The sequence below is a fragment of the Ranitomeya imitator genome, chromosome 2 (genome assembly GCF_032444005.1).
Source record: "Ranitomeya imitator isolate aRanImi1 chromosome 2, aRanImi1.pri, whole genome shotgun sequence".
Classification (NCBI taxonomy): Eukaryota; Metazoa; Chordata; class Amphibia; order Anura; family Dendrobatidae; genus Ranitomeya; species Ranitomeya imitator.
In genome coordinates, this window is record NC_091283.1 from 648,783,182 (window position 1) to 648,807,458 (window position 24,277).

Below are 24,277 nucleotides of genomic sequence, written 5' to 3' on the forward strand. Positions count from 1 at the left end.
CAGTATTTTACATCAGTATTTGTAGCCAAAACCAGGAGTGGAACAAATAGAGGAAAAGTATAATAGAAATATAAGCACCACTTCTGTATTTATCACCCACTCCTGGTTTTGGCTGAGAAATACTGATGTAAAATACTGACCAAATACTGATGGTGTGACGGCAGTTTTATACTGAGCTGCAGTTCTCATTGTAGTCGGCAGGGGGAGACAAGACTTCATATGATTGTGACATCATGAAAGGTCCTTTCGCTAATAGTCTAAATTAATAGTCCAGAGTGTTCTGCACGTGACTCGTCACATGAGCATGCCATCCTCAGGTCCTTCAGAGGTCCCCAACTCCAGTCCTCAAGGCCCACCAACAGGTCATGTTTTCAGGATTTCCTTTGCATTGCACAGGTGATGCAATTATTACCTGGGCAAGACTAAGGAAATCCTGAAAACATGACATGTTGGTGGGCCTTGAGGACTGGAGTTGGGGAATCTGGATTGAACGATCCTCCCTGGAGCCCATCCATTCTAGCCAGTTCCCTAGTGAAGAGCCTAGAGGTACGTTCTCCTCGTGCCGTCCACTTCCTGCACACGTGACTTATTACATGGATGACATCATCTAAGGTCCTTTCCCCTACTAGACTCGAGCAGCTGCACAGAAGACGTGCACCCAGCATTTCCCCTGGAGCAGCTATGGCCGGGAGGCCCCGGCGTCCCTGCGCACAACTACTAAGTAGATGAACTATAAGGAGGCCGGCCGGCCATATTCCTGGAGCTCCGCTTCAGTCTGCAGGAGAACCACTGGCCCCATAAGTGTCAGTCCCGGAGAAGAGGCGTGTCCTGGACAGGTAAGCTCCGCCCCTCTCAGGTGGTGACTGCTCTGCAGAGCTGGGAATGCTGGGACTCTGGGGTCAGATTCTGTGTGGGGCTGATGCCGCCTGTGTTACCCAGCCAGCACCTGCAATAACACATGGAAGTGGTGGGCATCTTACTGCCGGGCTTCATCGGAGCACTTGTTATTTACTGTATATTCTATGTAAGAAATCAAATGGTCGCCAGTTCAAGACCCCTATGAGGATTGTAGGAGACCCTCCGCTGTTTTCCTAGTTAGTGGCGCCCCCTCTGGCTGACGGACAGGTCATTGCTCGGGTACATGGTCCCTGACCGGTTAGTCCGCCGGGGAGGGCGCTAGTGTAGGAAATACAGGAGCTGGAAGTGCAAATTCTCTCCCCAGTGCCCTTCCAGAGTGACCTTCAAACGCGACTTCTGGCTGCTGACGCCTCACTTTGGAGTCTTAAAGGGATCAGCGGGCTCATCATATAAAGGGCTACACGGTCACGGTTTGGGACAGGTGAGGGCGCTAAAAGTTTTTGTTTTTTTTTGCAAACTCCAGAATGAAAAAGCATATTCGAGCGCAGTGTTCGGCAGCCCCTAGTGAATGAATAGGGCAATGGTTGGGCTTACACGCTACTGATCGGTGTGGGTCCAATCGGCCAGACCCTCACTAAGCCACAAACTATCACATATTCTGTGGCTAGGTGACAATTTCTTTTCATTGAACAATCCCTTTAATACACTGGTTTTTCCACATAATGAATTATTATTTATGTATATAGCGCCATTAATTCCATGGTGCTGTACATGAGAAAGGGGTTACATACAGAGTCATAGGTATCGTTTACAGTAAACAAATTTACAATGACAGACGGGTACAGAGGGGAGAGGACCCTGTCTTTGCAGACTTACATTCTATGGGATAATGGGAAAGAGACAGAAGGTCAGGGGTGCAACATCTCGGGTGGTGGTGAGGCGGCAGCTCGGGTGGTTGGTGAGGCGGGTGGTGGTGAGGTGGCAGTTCGGGTGGTTGGTGAGGAGGCTGCTCGGGTGGTGGTGAGGCGGCAGAATGGTTATTGCAGGCTGTGGGCTTTCCTGAACAGATGGGTTTTCAGGTTCAGTCTGAAGGAGCCGAGGGTGGTGGATAATCGGTCGTGTTGAGGCATGGAATCCCAGAGGATGGGGGATATTCTGGAGAAATCTTGGAGGCGGTTGTGTGAGGAACGAATAAGAGTGGAGAAGAGTAGTAGGAGGTCTTGGGAGGATCGAAGATTATGTGAGATATTGGGAGATTAGTTCAATGATATAGGGAGGGGACAGGTTGTGGATGGCTTTGTAGGTCAGTGTTAGTAGTTTGAACTGGATTCGTTGGGGAATTGGGAGCCAGTAGAGGGATTTGCAGAGGGGAGGAGAGAGGTGGATTAGCCGGGCAGCAGAGTTGAGGACAGACTGGAGTGGTGCAAGAGAGTTAGCAGGGAGGCCACAGAGGAGTGTGTTGCAGTAGTTGAGGCGGGAGATGATGAGGTCATGCACAAGAGTTTTAGGCTATGTTCACACTTTGCAGATTCCACTGCGGATTTTTCCGCAGCAGAATTCCAAAATCCGCAGTGAAAACCCGTCGCGGTTTTTACTGCGGGTTTATCGCGGTTTTTACTGCAGTTTCTTCTGTGGATTTTCATCTGCAGTTTTCTATTGGAGCAGGTGAAAATCCGCAGAAAAGAAGTGACATGCTGCGGAATGTAATCCGCAGCGTTTCCGCGCGTTTTTTTCCGCAGCATGTGCACTGCGTTTTTTGTTTCCCATAGGTTTACATTGTTCTGTAAACTCATGGGAAACTGCTGCAGATCCGCAGCGGTCAAATCCGCTGCGGATCCACAGCAAAATCCGCAAAGTGTGAATATAGCCTTAGTAAATTGAGGGCTGAGGAAGGGACGGATTCTGGAAATATTTTTGAGTTGGAGGCGACGGGCCATGGTAAGAGTTTGGACGTGCGGTTTGAAGGACAGGGCAGAGTCGAGAGTTACTTGTGGGCAGCGGATTTGAGGTGCAGGAGAGAGCGTGATGCCGTTTACCATAATATATAGATCGGGTAGGGGAGATACGCGAGATGGAGGAAAAATGATGGTTTTGTCTACATTGAGTTTTAGGAAGCAAGAGGCGAAGAAGAAGGATATGGCTGATCGACACTCCGTGATTCTGGACAGCAGAGAGGTGACATCTGGGCTTGAGAGGTAGATCTGAGTGTCGTCCGCATACAGGTGGTACTGGAAGCCATAGGACTTTGAGTTGTCTTAGGCCAAGGGTATGTGTGGAAAAAAGTAGGGGCCCCAGGACAGAGCCTTGAGGGACTCCAACAGAGATGGCGGGATGAGGATGTAGTATGAGAGTGGGAAACGGTAAATGTGCGGTCGGAAAGGTATGAGGCAATCCAGGACAGGGCAAGGTCTTTGATGCAAAGGGAAGAAAGAATCTGTAGCAGTAGGCAGTGGTCAACTGTCTTGAAGGCAGAGGACAGGTCGAGAAGGAGGAGGATGGAGAAATGTCTGTTGGCTTTGGCTGTGAGTAAGGCCGGCTTCACACTTGCGAGTTTTACGGACGTAAGAGCGCAGAAACTACGTCCGTAAAACTCACAAAACATACGGCACAATTATTCTCTATGCCCCTGCTCCTATCTGCCGTATTAAACTGATCAGTATTATACGGCTTTCTACGGCCGTAGAAAATCGCAGCATGCTGCGTTTGTCACCGTATTGCGCAAATAAAACGTCAATGAAAGTCTATGGAAGCCCCAAAAATACGGATCACACACGGACCAGCAGTGTGACTTGCGAGAAATATGCAGCGGTGTTAGCGAGAAAAGCCGGTAATTCAGTGCGGTGTACAGTAAAATCACACTGACCGCTTACAGTAGAATAGGTAGAATAATTGTGTACACATAGAATAGGTGTGTATATATATATATATATATATATATATATATATATATATATATATTTCTTCCAGCGCTAGACAGCTTTAAAGCCGGTAATTCAATTACCGGCTTTTGCTATCTCCTTCCTAAAACCCGACATGATATGAGACATGGTTTACATACAGTAAACCATCTCATATCACCATTTTTTTGCAGATTCCACACAACTAATGTTAGTAATGTGTCTATGCAAAATTTGGCCGTTCTAGCTATGAAATTAAAGGGTTAAATGGCGGAAAAAATTGGCGTGGGCTCCCGCACAATTTTCTCCGCCAGTGACTGAGGGCAGATATTAATAGCCTGGAGAGGGTCCACGGTTATTGGCCCCCCCCCTGGCTAAAAACACCTGCCCCCAGCCACCCCAGAAAAGGCACATCTGGAAGATGCGCCAATTCTGGCACTTGGCCACTTTCTTCCCATTCCCGTGTAGCGGTGGGATATGGGGTAATGAAGGGTTAATGCCACCTTGCTATTGTAAGGTGACATTAAGCCAGATTAATAATGGAGAGGCGTCAATTATGACACCTATCCATTATTAATCCAGTACTAGTAAAGGGTTAAAAAAATACACAAACACATTATTAAAAATTATTTTAATGAAATAAAAACAAAGGTTGTAATATTTTATTGAACGCCCAATCCAATCACTGAAGACCCTCGTTCTGTAACAAAAAAAACATAATAAACCAACAATATCCTTACCTTCCGCAGATCTGTAAAGTCCAACGATGTAAATCCATCTGAAGGGGTTAAAATATTTTGCAGCCACGAGCTTTGCTAATGCAACGTTGCTCATGTCTGCAAAACCCCGGAGAATGTAGGTAAAGTAGGTCATTGACCTATATTTACCTGCATTTGCGGTGAGGCGCAATAACCGTGGACGCTCTCCAGGCTATTAATATCTGCCCTCAGTCACTGGCTTTACCACTCTGGCGGAGAAAATTGTGCGGGAGCCTACGCCAATTTTTTCCGCCATTTAACCCCTTAATTTACTATCTAGAACGGCCAAATTTTGCATATACACACTACTAACAGTAGTGTGGAATATGCAAAACAAATGGTGATATGAGATGGTTTACTGTATGTAAACCATGTCTCATATCATGTCGGGTTTTAGGAAGGAGAAAACAAAAGCCGGTAATTGAATTACCGGCTTTAAAGCTGTTTAGCGCTGGAAGAAATATTAATATATAATATATATATATATATATATGTGTGTGTGTGTCTCACTGATATATGTATATATATGTGTGTGTATGTATATGTATATGTATATATATATATATATATATATATATATATATATATATATATATATACATACAGTATATTTGTTTGTTTGTTTTTTACACATGGATCCCTTGTATAGCCGTATGTCGGTTTTGCAAGCCTGCGATAAAAACACGCAGTACGGATGACATACGGATTACATACGGAGGATGCCATGCGCAAAAAACGCTGAAACACCCTGCCTACGGAGGAGCTACGGACCACTATTTTCGGGACGTTTCAGCGTATTACGGCCGTAATATACGGACCGTATTTTCATATGCTGAGTGTGACGCCGGCCTAAGTCATTAGTAATTTTGGTCAGGGCAGTTTCGGTGGAGTGGTGGGGGCGGAAGCCAGATTGTAGGTTGTCAAGGAGAGAGTTAGATGAGAGGTGGGAGAAAGGTTGAGCATGGACATGCTGCTCTTGGAGCTTGGAAGCGAACGGGAGCAGTGATATGCATTAAGAAAACCTGCCGAGTTGTTGCTTTCCTTCTATTTCTCCAATGAAACAGTCATTAAATATTAATTAACATATTATAAGTAAAATCAAATAATGCCATTGAAGAAGGCAACTCATTCCTCAAAAAATCAGCCACTCAAATGTCTATGTCGACATAAAAAGAGACGTGACTCTCAGAAGGCGAGGATGAAAATGAATCACAAAGACCACTTGACACATTTAAAGTCGACAGAATTGACTATGTATTATGTATGGGGGATTATTCTGATATTTCCTGAGCAGAACGTGTCTGAGGAAAGGTCAGCCCAATCCTTTTGTTTTGCTGGAAGATAAGTAACCGCCAGTCATGTCTGCCACTGCTCACTCCGCTGTCCTACTGAAAACACATAAGCTTGCGACAAAGCCAAGCAGTCTTGTATGGAGGAGTTGGGGAAGCTATCTCTCCAAATTGCATAGACACGATTAAAAGGGCTGTCTCTGGTGTAGCTTAATGAACTGGGTCCCCCGTCCACATCCCCCAAGCCTTCTGAAAATGATGAATAACCTTTCAGTGTCCTCAGTAAGTAATGAGTGGATATGCTCAAGGATTCCCTTGTAGTTTCCTTCTATAAAAAAGTGTAAGGACAAAATTTAGAATAGAGCACATACTCTGAACTACATTTGATAAAATGGCATCCGCCCAATTTTCCTTTTAGGGTATGTGCCCACGATCATGAATTGCTGCAGGTTGGACATCGCGTATTTATGTAGCATCAAACCCACAGTTATTAGATGTTACAGCAGCGTGGATTGGATTTCTAGAAATCCCATGTCCACTATGTGTGCATAGACGCCTACGGATCACCTGCAGAGATGGACATGCGGAGGGTCAGCATGTCAATTTCTCTTGCAGTGATGCTAGACTCTGGAACAGAAATTTCACTAACGGAATGTACTGGACGCGGTGTAGCTGTACGGTTCATGATCACATGTGGATTTACTGGTGTTCAATAGACGGCAGCGCTTTGGACGCAGCGAACAATACATTGTGTCCAAAGTGCTGCTATATCCATGCTGTGTTCCTAAGCCTGTAGTATTGTGCGTCAATCTATACATTGTCTATGAGATCTACTCATAGGGCTGGCATCGTTCAGTTCATATACATTGTACTTGCTCCATTCTTTCCAGGGCATTCCTGATTCGGGCTGGAGGAGGAAAGGGTACATGTGATAATATAGAGCTTGGCTGAAATGATAAAAGTGAGCACTGTAACAATTTTCAGTGAATATTAACAGTTGATATTGACTCACAGTGCATTTATGGTTGGCTGTTGTGAGTTCTGTTTTTGGGCTCCCTCTGGTGGTTACTGATGGTACTGGGTGATTTGTGTTCTGCTGTCTCTGGTGTCCACCTGTTCTATTAGCATTTGGGAGTTTCCTATTTAACCGGGCTTTCTTGTCATTTCCCCGCCGGCTATCAAGGTTATCAGAGTGTTTTGTTACCTCATCTTCTGGCTTCAGTAATCTTCAGGACAAGCTAAGTTTTTGATTTTCTTGTTCCACGTTTTGCTTTATTTTTGTCTTGTCCAGCTTGCATATAATTGTTTCTTTGCTGCTGGTTGCTCTATTGGGCTGTAATTGCTCCTCATGTTCCATGAGTTGGAACATGAGTTCAAGTAATTACAGGATGGTTTTTTGAAGGGTTTTTTGCTGACCGCGCAGTTTACTTTTGTATCCTCTGCTATCTAGTTTTAGCGGGCCTCATTTTGCTGAATCTGTTTTCATACTGTGTATGTGCCTTCCTCTCATTTCACCGTCATTATATGTGGGGGGCTGCTATTTCTGTGGGGGATTTCTCTGGAGGCAAGAGAGGTCTGTGTTTCTTCTAATAGGGGAAGTTAGATCTTCGGCTGGTGCGAGACGTCTAGGACCAACGTAGGCACGTTCCCCGGCTATTGTTATTTGTGTGTTCAGGTTTTGGGTCGCGGTCAGCTCAGGTTCCATCACCCTAGAGCTCGTTGGTGCTTGTCCTTTTGTGATTCCCTGCCATTGGAATCATGACAGTTGGCCCATTGGTTCCGGCACCTTTCAGTGAGGGCGATGTGGACACCAGTAGCTCCGATGTTCTCTACCCAGTTCCTGCCAGTTTTTCATGAATGCTAGGTCAGAGATTTACTAAGCTAAAAGCACTGGTGGCTTAAATGTTCACAAAATAATTGTCCAAAGTAAGGGTCGGGGAAGATCAATACGTTCATATAACTTAATATTGAATTAATGCTTTTTTTTTTTTTTTTACCCCGACAGATGTATTCAACACTGGAATCCCATCATAAGGGTACTTCATCATCTCGCCCAACTACTGGTGTTTTTTTGTAAACGGAAAATCTTAATACACACAGAAATAGGATGCAAAGCTCTGTGAGGATGGTTACCAAGCAGGTCGCTTTATTTAAAGATCACAATGTCACAGAACCCAACATGGCTATATTAGTAAATGATCCAAGGCAATGTTCTTCTGTATTTTTCAAGGGGGAACCAGCCTCATGCGATGCAAGTAACCCTACTGACACTGCTGAATATGCAATCACAGAAAGTAAATGGCGAGGTGAACCTGCTGACATGAAGGAGGAACCTACCTCATGTGATATTGAACATCTCGGGGACAATGCTGTCTACACACCCAAAGATCATACACAAGATTCATCTACTGATATCAAGGAGGAACATGCTCTATATGACATAGAAAATTCCATTAATGCTGACAGTTGTACCTCCGCTGATTACAGACCAGATCTGTCTTCTCATATGAAGGAAGAATCGGACCCAAGTCATGATGGAAGTCTCATCAATACTGACCTTTCTAAACCTTTGCATCATGTAGAACAGGACCCTGTTGAAATGAAAGAGGAGCCAGTCTCTCACGATGGAAGAATTATATCTGTCCACGGTATTGATAAACCAATAGATCATACACACGAATATTTACCGGCTAATGTTAAGGAGGAATCTGATTTTAGTGAAGCGTCAAATAACGCTATTTCAACCGAATGTTCTCACATAAAGGGGGAACCGGATTCCTTCACTGAAGAATATACAACGGACCAGAACATAATTGTGCCTAGAAATAATACAGTTTCTTCAAATTTTCAGAGGAATGAAGTCAAGCAGGACAACTCTGTTAACGCTCTCAGTAAGCAGAGTGGAATGAACGAAGACTGTGAATTTATATGTGTTGAATGTGGAAGAAGTTTTAATGATATCACAGCTTTGGGAAAACATCAGCGACATCATGAGAAACAGAAAGTGTTTCACAATTATGAATCTGAAGACATCCAGCCTCCAAGCCAATGTGAATGTCCGGAATGTGGTAAAAATTTCCAGACAAATTGCCAACTACTTGTCCATCAAAGAAGCCACATTAGAGAAAAGTCATTAAAGTGCAGTTTTTGTGGAAAACGGTTCTCTGAGAGGGGCAAGTTAGTCCGGCATGAACGAATTCACACTGGTGAGAGGCCATATGCCTGCTTGGAGTGTGGTAGACCGTTTGCTGAGAAAGGCAAGCTGGTCAGGCATCAAAGAACTCACCGAGGTGAAAAATGCTCAGAATGTGGAAAGCATTTTCCAGGTAATACCCAACTAGCTATACATCAACGAATTCACAGAGGAGAGAAACCATATGAGTGTTCAGAGTGTGGCAAATGTTTCCAAAACAATGAACAACTTGTGGTGCATCAAAGAATCCACACGGGTGAAAAACCTTATGAATGTACCCAGTGTGGAAAACGGTTTACGGTCAAAGGAAAACTAGTGAGACATGGAAGGACTCACACTGGTGAACGGCCATTTAAATGTTCTGAATGTGGAAAATGTTTTGCAGAGAGTGGAAAGCTTTCTAGGCACAAACGAACCCACTTGAGCGAGAAACAATTTCGTTGTTCTGAATGTGGTAAAGATTTGAGCAATAAGCTGTCCCTCATCATTCATCAGAGAATACACACAGGGGAGAAGCCATATGTTTGTTCCCATTGTGGTAAATGCTACACCTATAAGTCCTCTCTAACGAAACATCTGAACATCCACTCACAGAAGAATCAGTATACCTGTACTGAATGTGGGCGACGTTTTAGCGAGAAAAGGAACTTGGTAAGGCATTACCGTTCTCACACAGGAGAGAAGGAGTTTTTATGTTTGGAATGTGGCAAAAACTACAGTGACAAATCGTCACTAGTCATCCATCAGAGGATTCATACTGGGGAGAAGCCATATGTTTGTTCATACTGTGGAAAATGTTACAGTGACAAGTCTTCTCTAGGTAAACATGAGCGACTTCACAGGGAAGATAAATTGTAGAATAGCTTCTAAGTGACAAGAGCCGGGTCAAGATCAGACTAAAACTGATAAATTAATATCAAGAATGCTTTTACATCTCAAAGGCAGTCAGTTCTTTGAACTTGATCATTTGTTGTGATGCTTTCTTTATCAGGGACCCATAGTTTTATTCATTGACACTGTTAAGATGGATGGAACTTTGGACAATCCCAAAATTAGATAGCACATAGTTGTCAATTCTAAAACCTAATGTAAGCACGACAGGCTTTGTATAGCCTATTCAAAATAGTTGAAATAAAAATGGAAGTAAGGCTGTGCGAGAAAAATAGAGGAATGGTTTGTGTTGGGTTTTCTTTTATGGAGAAAATGCATAAAAAATTCTAAGGTATTTATATGCATAAGCTGATGTATGTACATGAGGGTCTTTACACATTATACAATGCTGGAAAGGCATAAAGGGATGTGTCCTAAAATACTGATTGCCCTGATCCTAGTGGTAAAAATGTGTTCTATTTAGTGTCCTGCAGGAGAGTAGCTGAAGCAGATCATGGTGGGGCTCTTCTTTTACAAGTGCTATCCATAGTTTTCATGTATACCCCTTGTACCTATGGTATTCTATGGGGCTGTGCTCATGTCCCATTTTTTTTCTAAGACTAAGTGGTGTGTGGAAAATATTGGAGACATATTCGATTTTGATCTGAGTGTCTGACCAAAATCAGCAATGCAGGTGTATGGGTCCGTGAAAAAAAATGGGACTGACATCTGATGTGGTCCAATTTTCACTGACTGTCACATAGAAGATGGAGAACTATTTTTTTTTCTCTCCATATCCGACAAAAACTGATGCCAGTCTGATCAAAATACCATATTTTGTGGAGTATGAAACACACCGGGCCATAAGATACACCCCAAATCGGGAGACAAGACTTCAATCTGCGAATGCACTGCCACCGGCGGCCATTTTCCCGCAGCCCACCGCACGGAAATCATTGGGAAAAGGGGACTCAACAACATCTTATGAGAGCCCAGGGCCCACAGTATTGCCCCACTCCTGCCGCTGCCGACCTCCTGTGACGCCGCTGGCGCCCCACCCCCTTGGTAAGCTACCTTCGGATTATAAGACGCACCCCAATTTTCCTCCCAAATTTGGAGGGAAGAAGTGCATATTATAATCTGAAAAATACCTAAATCAGTCCGTTTTTCTCAGATGTGAAGAAATCGGTTGTGTAAACCTTCCGTTAGGGAGACTACTAAAACCATCATGTTCTCAGTTTCATGGCTGGATTTCCACAAAATATATTGTTTTCTGCCAAATAGCGTTCATTTTACTGTAGATGAAAACTGCATGATAATGTTGAATGTTTATTTTCTTTAACCCCTTAAGCCCCGAAGGTAGTTTGCACATTAATGACCGGGCCAATTTTTACAATTCTGACCACTGTCCCTTTATGAGGTTATAACTCTCGAACGCTTCAACGGATCCCGGTTATTCTGACGCTGTTTTGTCGAGACATATTGTAATTCATGATAGTGGTAAAATTTCTTTGATATTATCTGCGTTTATTTGTGGAAAAAAAATGGAAATTTGGCGAAAAGTTTGAAAATTTTGCAATTTTCCGACTTTGAATTGTTATGCCCTTAAATCACAGAGATATGTCACAAAATACTTAATAAGTAACATTTCCCACATGTCTACTTTACATCAGCACAATTTTGGAAACAATTTTTTTTTTGTTAGGGAGTTATAAGGGTTAAAAGTTGACCAGCAATTTCTCATTTTTACAACACCATTTTTTTTTAGGGACCACATCCCATTTGAAGTCATTTCGAGGGGTCTATATGATAGAAAATACCCAAGTGTGACACCATTCTAAAAACTGCACCCCTCAATGTGCTCAAAACCACATTCAAGAAGTTTATTAACCCTTCAGGTGTTTCACAGGAATTTGTGGAATGTTTTTTAAAAAAATATGAACATTTAATTTTTTTTCACGTAAAATTTACTTCAGCTCCAATTGTTTTTATTTTACCAAGGGTAACAGGAGAAAAAATGGACCTCAAAAGTTGTTGTACAATTTGTCCTGAGTATCCCGATACCCTTTATGTGGGAGTAAACCACTGTTTGGGCGCATGGCAGAGCTCGGAAGAGAAGGAGCGCCATTTGACTTTTCAATGCAAAATTGGCTGGAATTGAGATGGGATGCCATGTTGCGTTGGGGAGCCCCTGATGTGCCTAAACATTGAAACCCCCCACAAGTGACACCATTTTGGAAAGTAGACCCTCTAAGGAACTTATCTAGATGTGTGGTGAGCACTTTGACCCATCAAGTGCTTCACAGAAGTTTATAATGTAGAGCCGTAAAAATAAAAAATATTTTTTCATAAAAATGACCTTTTCGCGCCCCAATTTTTTATTTTTCCAAGGTTACCAGAAGAAATTGTACCCCAAACGTTGTTGTGCAATTTGTCCTGAGTACGCTGATACCCCATATGTGGGGGTAAACCACTGTTTGGGTGCATGGCAGAGCTCGGAAGGGAAGGAGCGCCGTTTGACTTTTCAATGCAAAATTGGCTGGAATTGAAATGGGACTCCATGTTGCATTTGGAGAGCCCTTGATGTGCCTAAACATTGAAAACCCCCCACAAGTGACACCATTTTGGAAAGTAGACCACTGTTTGGGCGCACGAGAGAACTCGGAAGGGAAGGAGCACTTTTTTACTTTTTCAATGCAGAATTGGCTGGAATTGAGATCGGACGCCATGTCGTGTTTGGAGAGCCCTGATATGCCTAAACAGTGGAAACTCCCAATTCTAACTGAAACCCTAACCCAAACACACCCCTAATCCCAACCACACCCCTAACTCCAACACACCCCTAACCCTGACACACCCCTAACCTTAATCCCAACCGTAAATATAACCCTAGCCCTAACCCTAATAGGGAAAATGGAAATAAATACATTTTTTTATTTTTCCCTAACTAAGGGGGTGATGCAGGGGGGTTTGATTTACTTTTATAGCGGGTTTTTTAGCGGATTTTTATGATTGGCAGCCGTCACACACTAAATGACTAAAAGACGCTTTTTATTGCAAAAAATATTTTTTTGCCGTACCACATTTTGAGAGCTCTAATTTTTCCATATTTTGGTCCACAGAATCATGTGAAGTCTTGTTTTTGGCGGGACGAGTTGACATTTTTATTGGTAACATTTTCGGGCACGTGACATTTTTTGATCACTTTTTATTCCGATTTTTGTGAGGCAGTATGACCAAAAACCAGCTATTCATTAATTTCTTTTTTGGGGGAAGCGTTTATACCTTTTCGCGTTTGGTAAAATGGATAAAGCAGTTTTATTCTTTGGGTCAGTACGATTACAGCGATACCTCATTTATATCATTTTTTTATGTTTTGGCGCTTTTATATGATAATTCTTTTTTCTATAAAATAGTTTTTATTTTTGCATCGCTTTATTCTGAGGACTATAATTTTTTTTGATAATGACGCTGTATGGCGGCTCGTTTTTTACGGGACAAGATGACGTTTTCAGCAGTTCCATGGTTATTTATGTGTTTTTTATCGCGTGCTATTCCTCTTTTGTTCTGCGGTATAATAAAGCGTTTTATTTTTGCCTCTTTTTTTTTTTTTTACGGTGTTCACTGAAGGGGTTAACTAGTGGGACAGTTTTATAGGTCGGGTCGTTACGGACGCGGCGATACTAAATATGTGTACTTTTATTGTTTTTATTTAGATAAAGGAATGTATTTATGGGAGCAATATTTTTTTTTCTTTATTTAGGTTTTTTTTTTTTTACACCTCTAAATATATATTTTTTTACTTTATAACATTGCCCCAGGGGGTGTCATCATGTTATAAGGTCAGATCACTGATCTGACACTTTGCAGAGCACTGTGTCAGATAAGCGATCTGACAAGCAGGGCTGCAGGCTTACCAGCGCTTGCTCTGAGCAGGCGCTGGTAAGCTACCTCCCTGCAGGACCCGGATGCAGCCCCGCGGCCATTTTGGACCCGGGGCCTGCAGGGAGGAGACGCTCGGTACAAGGTGAGCACATCGCCTTGTACCGAGGGTCTCGGGGAAGCACGCAGGGAGCCCCCTCCCTGCGCGATGCTTCCCTATGCCCCCGGAACGCTGCGATCATGTTTGATTGCAGTGTGTCGGGGGTTAATGTGCCAGGGGCGGTCCATGACCTCTCCTGGCACATAGTGCCGGATGTCAGCTGTGATAGTCATAATCATAGTCATAATCATATGGGATTAAAGGGTTAATGTTTGTTTTGCTTTTTTTACGTCCGTCATTTGGCTCCAGAGATCTGGGCCTTTTCAATTAGTGCTACTTTCTAGAAGGCATGGCTTACATGGTTAAGAAAAGGGAAATCCACCGGCATGTCCAACAGGAGAATAAAATGTACTAGTTATTAGAAAAAAAACTTTAAAACTTACATGGTTATATGGGGTAAGTCTTTAAATTGCTCTGTACAATTAGTCTATGAGCCATGTCACCTTGTAAAGACCATGAAAATTCACACAGAGTAAGCACTCGGGCTGTTACTCTGAAACATGTGGCAAATAAAACACAAATACACGGAATACTCAGGGAGCAGCAAGCTGAAAATAATCGCTTCTTAAAGGGAACCTGTCACCAGAAAAAAAAATGCTATTAACCTGCAGATATGGGGTTAATTTGTACCTTCCCGGTACCTGCATGTAGCCTAAGGGTATGTGCACACGATGCGGATTTAGCTGCGGATCCGCAGCAGTTTCCCATGAGTTTACAGTACAATGTAAACCTATGGGAAACAAAACGCTGTGCCCATGCTGCGGAAAAAAACGTGCGGAAACGCAGCGTTTTATTTTCCGCAGCATGTCAATTCTTTATGCGGAATCCGAAGCGTTTTTATCTCTGCTCCAATAGAAAACTGCAGATGTAAATCCACAGCAGAATCCGCAATAGAAAACGCTATAAATCCGCAGTAAAAACCGCAGCGGTTTTCCCCTGCGGATTTATCAAATCCGCTGCGGAAAAATCCGCAGAGGAGCTCTATACCTGTGCACATACCCTTACGCTGCAAGGAGAAAATTACATTTATTCTCCCCTGCAGCATTCCGGTTTCAGTCAAGGGGCGGCACCTGTTTAGTCATGGGGGGGGGGGGGGGGTTTGGGGGCTATTTGCAGGTCGATATCATGTTTTATGGTCACAGGTTCCCTTTAAGCGTTGTTTTGCATCGATTTATTTATTTATTTTTTATTATTGAGTTTTTTTTGTCCAGAGTAAACATTAGTTGTGACATAGTGTATGCATAGATTTTCCATTACAATAACCACCCAAACATGGGAACACCATATATAAATAATATAAAATATATTATAAACAGGAGTAGCCACACCCCAGATAATCATATTCTGTATTATCCCACATGGGAGGAAAACTGCATATAATGCATAACTATGTAAAGAGGGCACCAACCAATATTTGGGATCAGCCTGTAGCATGATTAAAAAAAATCATATGAAAAGAAGAAAAAGAATATGTAGGCAGGGATCACCATGAATGGAAAAGAATTATTTTTTTAGTGGACAAACAGCAAACAAATTAAAGTTAAACGCAGTTAAAAGTCAAGAAATTACACAAATAACAAAAGCCCATAATAAAGCTTAACTCCGCCAGAAAAGCAACCATGTAAATGGACCGTGTAGAGCAAACAGAAGCAGAAAAGATAGAATATTTGCATGTATGGTCTGCTACAATGACAACCTGTGCTGTAATAGATGGCGTGCATAGAAAGAGTCCTAATCGGAACAATGCATACATAAAGAAAAATATACTGGCTACAGATCCAATACAAAGAACAATATCATACAGATCCCTCAAAGTGCAAACAAAAAAAACAACTTATATTAACCAATACAATTGGCAATATAGATATAGAAACAATCAATAAAGCTAATTTCAATAGCATGCATATAAAACCAATAATTACATCTGTATACCATCTGCACTACTTAGCAAATGCTGTAAAAGCCAACAGATGAAATGCCTGTATATAGCTACTAATAGTTGGGGCCTGACATGAAATAATGCTTGCACAAAACCATTTCAAACCTGTGTAACTCTAGTGAATAAAAAGGAACCTGAACTGCATCATGGCTGACGAGAAAGAAGCGACGAATAAGTGCCCAAGTGACCTTAAACCTGTGCATAAGCAACAAGAAGCCAGTGCCCATGGAAGAGCGGAAATGTAACATGGAATATCGCAATTACAGGGTGCAGGACAACCACTAGACAACGCTGTTGGGAGGTGACCGGTACGCTAATGAAGACCAGAGGCCGAGATTTCTTCCAGTCACCGCACGCCCCAGAGCCTGGAAAAATGCATTAACATAAAGGATTAAAAGATGATTTCTGCACAACAATACCGCATATATGAGGCATACAGGTATGACTATTGTAAGTATTCTAGGTTCGATATGTCAAGGTGGTGAGAGATTCCCTTTAGTAGACATCTGCCACTTAATGAGTTTGGTGCATCTTCCTCCAGCACACAGTTTATCAAGACTCGCATTTTCTTTACCAGTCTCGGTGAATCAGGGCCCTCTAGGCAATGCTTCTTGATAAAAAAAAAACCTCTACTTGTACTTCTCTCCCTTTATTTTAGGGAGATCAGTCTACCCATAAAACCTCCACTAGAAGCAAATGTGCCATCTGTAATCTAAAGCTGCCCTTGAGATGGGAGAAAAAGCTATGCCAATCTTGTATGGATAAGGTGATCAGAGCGAAGCACCCTTCTCTTATCGAGGAGATACATACGCTCGTCAAACAAGAGGTCCAGGCCTCATTAGCCACAGTTACCCCTTCCCCGCCACCTCCCTCACTCGTCCATTGCTCCATAAAAAGAAAGTTTCAGGTGGAGGACTCTGACTCAGTCAGACGTCTCTTATGAGTCGTCCTCAGGTAGATGGGAAGAGTCCATACCCCTTAGGAACCTGGAGGTTAGGAAATATCTCTTTTCTTCAGAACATATTGAAGTGTTGGTGAATGCAGTGCGGAGCACTGTGGGGCTAGAGGAGGAACCTGTTCCTCAATCCATACAGAATTAGTTATTTATTGGCTTAAAAACTAACAGACCTATCGGTTTCCCGTACATAAGAGTATTGTGGATACAATCAATCAGGAATGGGAGCTTCCAGAGAAATGGCTAACCACCCCCTCGGGCTTCAGACATAGCTTTCCCCTTGATGAAGATCTGATTAAATGGGGTATCCCCAAGATGGACGTTCAGGTAGCAAGAGTGGCAAAAAAGACCGCCCTACCCTTTGAAGACTTCTCCCAGCTGAGAGATCCCATGGATAGGAAGATTGAGAGTCTCCTAAGAAAATCATGGGAAACTTCCACCTTTGCTCTTAGGTCTAATATTGCATCCACCTGTGTAGCCAGGTCCCTCTTCCATTGGCTGGGTGAGTTGGAGAAGCACGTCTCCCAGGGTACCTCTAGAAGAGATCTATAAGACTCGCTGCCCATGCTCCACAAAGCGACTGGATTCCTGGCTGATGACTCTATGGAGTCAATTTGTATTGCTGCCAGATCTTTGGTCCAGGCTAACTCGGCCAGAAGGGCACTCTGGCTCAAGATGTGGAGCGGAGATGTAACCTCAAAAATAAAACTATGCTCCATTCCCTTTAAGGGTGAGTATGTATTTGGGCCAGCTCTGGATGAAACCTGGAGAAGGTTTGGATAGAAAGAAGGCCCTTCCTGAACAAAGACCACCCAGGAAGCATTTTTTTCAGCCATCCCAATCTCAACCCTCCCAATCCAGGCTGAAGGGGAAATCTGGGAGATGGAGCTATGCCAAGGGGAAACCCAAGAATATTCTTATCCCCCCAGCAACCACAGCAAGAGAAACAATGACTCCGATCCGGTGGGGGGAGGCTCGCAAGGTTATTCAATTGGCAGTCCATTTCCACCAGCCACTGGGTCCTAGACATCATCCGAGATGGCCTTCTATTAGAATTCGGGGCCCCCCTCCATGGATCTTAAGAGTCACCTCCCCTCCATCTCAGGAGGCTCAAGCCCTAATGATGTCAGGGCTTCAGGAGCTGTTGGTCTCAAGGGCAATATCCCTAGTTCTTGCGAACGAACAGGGAAGAAGTCATTATTCCCGTATTTTCATGGTAAAAAAGCCCACGGGACAAGCCCGGATTATCATAAACCTAAAGGCTCTCAATCATTGCATCACCGCAAATTCAAGATGGAGTCAATAAAATTAGCCATCCCTTTGATAAGTCCAGGCTCCTTTTATGGCGACTATAGATCCCATACATCCTAAACACAGGAAGTACCTAAGATTTGCGGTTCAGTTGAATCAGAGAATATTGCTGTGGTGAAATATGTGTATATAAATATTATATATATATATATATATATATATATATATATATATATATGTGTGTAGGGACATCTGTCTAGGGTTATATGTGTGACTAGTGATAATGTAACATCTGTCCTGAAGGCAAGTCGCACCTAGGTGTTAATAGGTACTTCCTAGGGGGCCTAGCTAGAGCCAAGAACAAAGGAACACTTGACACCTCTGAGTGCTTGGAGGAGAGATGCTAATTTCTGCTTAAGGGTTAAGGCCCCTTCACATTAAGCGACGCTGCAGCGATACCGACAACGATCCGGATCGCTGCAGCGTCGCTGTTTGGTCGCTGGAGAGCTGTCACACAGACCGCTCTCCAGCGACCAACAATGCCGGTAACCAGGGTAAACATCGGGTAACTAAGCGCAGGGCCGCGCTTAGTAACCCGATGTTTACCCTGGTTACCATGCTAAAAGTAAAAAAAAACAAACACTACATACTTACCTACAGCCGTCTGTCCTCCAGCGCTGCGCTCTGCTTCTCTGCTCTCCTCCTGTACTGGCTGTGAGCCGGAAAGCAGAGCGGTGACGTCACCGCTCTGCTTTCCGGCTCACAGCCAGAGCAGGAGGAGAGCAGAGCACAGCGCTGGAGGACAGACAGCGGTAGGTAAGTATGTAGTGTTTGTTTTTTTTACTTTTAGCATGGTAACCAGGGTAAACATCGGGTTACTAAGCGCGGCCCTGCGCTTAGTTACCCGATGTTTACCCTGGTTACCAGAGAAGACATCGCTGGATCGGTGTCACACACACCGATCCAGCGATGTCAGCAGGAGTCCAGCGACGAAATAAAGTTCTGGACTTTATTCAGCGACCAACGATCTCCCAGCAGGGGCCTGATCGTTGGTCGCTGTCACACATAACGATTTCATTAACGATATCGTTGCTACGTCACAAATAGCAACGATATCGTTAACGATATCGTTATGTGTGAAGGTACCTTTAGCTATTCCTGGGAACCATCTCACAAGTGTCTCCAGAGGAAAATAATATATATTCATTAGTAGCGCGGCCGTGGCCCAATCAAATAGGCAGCAGTTATGATATTGGCCTGAGGGGCCGGTCTAGAAACCTGACCTCAGACCAAAGTTATAAATTTAGGCTGCAGACAGAGAATTGTGTTCACATGTGAGGGCAGCCTGGGAAGCTGGTATGTTCAACAACTACATTCACCCCCCCTCAGGGAGCAGAAAGCAGACTACCAGTTAGATGATTTCTGTAAGTTTATCCTGTTTATTTTGACATTGTTTGCATAAGTTGTATGTCTTTTTATTATCAGATTTTTATACCTTTTTCTTATTGTAAACATTTAACTTTTTGCTATTAAAGTATAAAACTTTAACAAGTTGAACCTTGAATGTTCTAAAGAATCCATAGCCAAAAGGTGTATGAGCCTTATGAGTGATAGACATATTTTTATTAGTATTATTATTAGTCCGGGACTCATCGCCCGTGTATTTGATGAGTGGTGGCAGCGCGTATGAGCGGGTGTGTGGCCTGGGTCAGTGTGTGATTTATGCTCCCATTACAGCATAGGACAGAGGTTGAATGCTGGACTGAGAGTGGGGAGATAGATTAACCCTTGCAGGCACAGCCCCAAGTCGTGTGAGAGCAGGTACGTGACGAATAAGTGACACCACTGAGAAGGGATCCGTGACAATTGCATTTTAAATACAATGTGCTTACCTTTGGGATCTCTTCTGCCCAAAGGGTCTTTTCCAGGATCATGGCAGAAGCTGTAGCACATATTCGAGGACAAGGTATCTCCATCTCCTACCTGGACGATCTACTGATTATTGGTCCTTCCGCCGAGGTCCTCAGGGACCATGTCTCCAGATCCCTAGACATCCTACAGGCCATGGGTTGGATCCCCAACCTAAAAAGGTCCCAACTCCAGCCTTCAAGATTAAGGTTTTTGGGAGTTCTGCTAGACTCAGTGAGTCAGAAATCCTTTACCGGAGGACCATCGCCAAAATCTGATAGCAAGGGTCCTGAACTTCAAAAAACGGAGGTCACCTACCCTATGGACAGCTATGTCTCTCCTAGGGTCAATGACGGCCTGCATCCAGTCAGTGTCTTGGGCTCAAGAAAACTCCAAAATTCTGCAGACACATTCTGGGAAACTGGAATGGGGATCCCAACTCGTTAAACAACAAGATCCTAACGACAGGGAGGGTAAAGGCGTCTCTATCCTGGTGGTTAAATCAGGCAAACCTATGCAGAGGCGTAGACTGGATACAATCCCCCCTGGTGACGGTAACAACGGAAGCCAGCAGAAGAGGCTGAAGGGCTGTGGTGTCTCACATTCCGTTCCAGGGTCTCTGGAATCAGCAAATAAGTATCAAATCCTCCAACTGCAAGGAGCTAAAGACGGTGGAGAAGGCTCTTCTAGCAGCAGCCTGATCTTGAGGCACCACGTAAGAGTTTACTCAGACAATATGACTACCGTAGCCCATCTCGGGCATCAGGGAAGCATGAGATTCAACAGGCTGAGAGGAATCTCAGGCCGAATTTTCTGCTGGGCCGAAAAGCATCTTCTCTCCTTGACAACAGTACACCTGAAGGGGCTGGCAAATCTACAGGCAAAGAAGGAGGTCTTCAGTATGTTGACAAACAAATAGGGCCTACAGAGGTCGATGTACTGGCCTCGAACCAGAACATGCAAACCAAGGCTTCTTCCTAAATCCCAGGGACACTTCTCAGGGAGTGGATACCTTTGCCCACAAAGGGAACTTTCAGCTAGCATATGTCTTCCCTTCAATACCATTGCTTGCAAGGACCCTTCGGAAAATTGAGGACGACCAGGTACCAACTATCCTGGTAGCCCCAGTATAGCCAAAGAGGAGCTGGTTCAATCTTATCATAGAGCTCCAGGTGGATGGACCGATTCACTTACTACCATTGGACGACCTTCTTATGCAGGGTCCTCTTCGTCGCCCAAATCCCCGAAGGTTGAACCTGGCTGCCTGGTTACTGTGACCCAAGTATTACGAGCTAAGGGACTCTCAGAATAAGTAATTTCTACCTTGCAAAAATCAAGAAAACTTGTTACTAACGCCATCTATAATAAGATATGGAAGAAGTTCTCATGGTGTCACCCTAATATAACTGATCTCTTCCACCCAAACATACCTCAAATACTAGACTTTTTGCAAGAGGGGCTGGAATTGAGCCTTAAACCATGTACACTAAAGGTTCAGGTTTCTGCTTTAAGCTCAATTTTTGACCAGGATCTAGCCAACCATAGGTGGATAAAAAGATTTATGGTTTCAGCTCTTAGAACTCATCCCAAAAGACAGGTCTTCATCCCATCATGGAACTTAACTTGGTCCTCAAAGGCCTAATGGGCCCTCCATTTGAGCCCCTATCTTTGTGTACTCCTCAGCTCTTCTCATGCAAGGCAATGTTCTTGGTGGCCATATCTACAGCAAGGCGTGTAGGATAGTTACAATATCTATTGGTCAGAGAACCATACTTAAGCATCAGAGATGACTCCATTATATTTCATCCGGACCCATCCTTTCTTCCAAAGGTGGTATCAGAGTTTCACCGATCACAGGACATAGTCCTCCCATCCTTCTGCCAAAACCCGGCAAATTCAAAAGAAGAAAAATTTCACACCTTGTATGTCCGACGTATAATCCTACACTACCTGGAACAATCCAAGCTCTTCAGAATTGACCAAAATCTTTTTGTCCATTTGTCTGACCGAAACAAAGGCAAGAAGGTAGCAAAAAGTACAATTGCGAACTCGATAAAAAAGGCTATAACTGAAGCTTATCTGGCCCAGAACATGATGGTACCTGCGGGTTTAAAGGCTCACTCTACCAGATCCAACTCGGTCTCCTGGGCTGAAAGGGCTGGTGGATCTACACAGCAGATCTGCAGGGCTGCAACGTGGTCTTCATTACACACATTTACCAAGCATTATAGGTTGGACTTTCAGACTTCTGGTCCAATCAGGATCTAGTCTTTGACCGGAAAGTGCTCCAGGCCGTGGTCCCCACCAGTGCAGAATTGGTTGGTATTCCTCCTATACTGTTGTGGAAGGTGATTAGAGAAAATAGAATTAAACCTACCGGTACTTCGGTTTCTAGGAACCTTCCATGACAGCACTAATTCCCTCCCGATACTCTTGGATAATTCTCTAAGAAGTTAAAGGTAACCAGTGCTATGGTGTTAGTTATAAGTCACTGGCTAATGGGAGGTGAGAGGGGTTTTTAACCTCTTTGTGTTTCCAGTCCCCCATTAAGGTATGGAGACATCCTCCTATGCTGTCGTGGAAGGTTCCTAGAAACCGAATTACCGGTAGGGCTAATTCTATTTTCTGTTAATGCTGATGATTATGGCTTACAGCCAGTTAAAACCCAAAAGTCATTATCTCAGTAAATTAGAATACTTTATAACACCGGCTTGAAAAATTATTTTAAAATCTGAAAAATTGGCCTACTGAAATGTATGTTCAGTAAATGCACTCAAAACTTGGTCGGGGCTCCTTACTGCACCAATGCAGTGTGGCATAGAGGTCATCAGCCTGAGACACTGCTGAGGTGTTATGGAAGCCCAGGTTGCTTTGATAGCAGCCTTCAGCACGTCTGCATTGTTGGGTCTGGTGTCTCATCTTGCTCTTGACAATATCCCATAGATTCTCTATGGGGTAAAGTCAGGCGAGTTTCCTGGCCAATCAAGCACAGTGATAGTTATTTTTAAACCAGGTATTGGTAATTTTGGCAGTGTGGACAGGTGCCAAGTCCTGCTGGAGAATGAAATTTCCATCTCCAAAAAGCTTGTCGGTAGAGGGATGCATGAAGTGCTCTAAAATTTCCTGGTAGACAGCTGCGCTGCCTTTGGTCTTGATAAAACTCAGTGGACCTACACCAGCAGATGACATGGCTCCTCAAACCATCACTGATTGTGGAAATTTCACAATAGACCTCAAGCAGCTTGGATTGTGTGCCTCTTCACTCTTCCTCCAGACTCTGGGACCTTGATTTCCAAAGAAAATGCAAAATTTACTTTCACCTGAAAACACGTTGGACAACTGAGCAACAGTCCAGTTCTTTTTCTCCTTGGCCCAGGTAAGACGCTTCTGGCGTTGTCTATTGGTCATGAGTGGCTTGACACAAGGAATGTGACACTTGTTGCTCATGTCCTAGATACTTCTGTGTGTGGTGGCTCTTGAAGCAATGATTCCAGCAGCAGTCCCCTCCATGTGAATGTCCCCAAAACTTTTGAATGGCATCTCCCCAAAATTTTTGAATGGCCTTTTCTTAACAATCCTTTTAAGGCTGCGGTTATCCCAGTTGCTTGTGCACCTTTTTGTACCACACTTTTTTTCTTCCACTCAGCTTTCCATTAATAGTCTGGAATACAGCACTCTGAACAGTCAGTTTCTTTAGCAATGACCTTTTGTGGCTAACCCTCCTTGTGGATTGTGTCAATGACTGCCTTCTGGACATCTGTCAAGTCAGCAGTCTTCCCCATGATTGTGGAGCCTACTGAAACAAACTAATGGACCTTTTTAAATGCTTAGGATGCCTTTGCAGGTGTTTTTTGTTGATTATTCTAATTTACTGAGATAATGACTTTTGGGTTTTCATTGGCTGTTAGCCGTAATCCTCAACTTTAACAGAAATAATCAATTGAAATAGATCACACTGTTTGTAATGACTCTATATAATATGAGTTTCACTTCTTGTATTGAAGAACTGAAATAGGTTAACTTTTTGATGTTATTCTAATTTAGTGAGAAGCACTTGTATATTGAGCATGCAGTGGGGCGAATTGAAAGATTTTGACGGGCCCCATTTCCTCAAATGGTGAAAATCCAAATTATGCCAATTTTCTTGTAAAGGGTAAATGCATGAAGCTTTACTACAATTTGTTGCAGTCTTCAAATTGATTATTAGCTGCATGCTTTAGCAGTTTTACCCTCCGTACTGCATGCCAAATAACTCCTTCACCCCTGAACCTGTTTTCACCTTCATGACCAGGCCAAATGTTACAACTCTGACCAGTG

The 24,277-nt window shown here is 43.5% G+C and overlaps 1 protein-coding gene across 1 annotated transcript; it reads left to right on the forward strand.

The window, feature by feature from the left end:
* Positions 1–286: 286 nt before the first annotated feature.
* Positions 287–10,153, forward strand: LOC138665432 (zinc finger protein ZFP2-like). The gene is made up of 2 exons (XM_069752912.1): positions 287–836; positions 7,808–10,153. The coding sequence occupies exon 2, from the start codon at positions 7,910–7,912 to the stop codon at positions 9,851–9,853; it is 1,944 nt and encodes a 647-aa protein (XP_069609013.1). The 5' UTR covers positions 287–836; positions 7,808–7,909; the 3' UTR covers positions 9,854–10,153.
* Positions 10,154–24,277: the final 14,124 nt, after the last annotated feature.

Excerpts from the sequence above, each read along its gene's own strand:
- LOC138665432 (XM_069752912.1), top strand. The coding sequence starts at position 7,910 with ATGCAAAGCTCTGTGAGGATGGTTACCAAGCAGGTCGCTTTATTTAAA.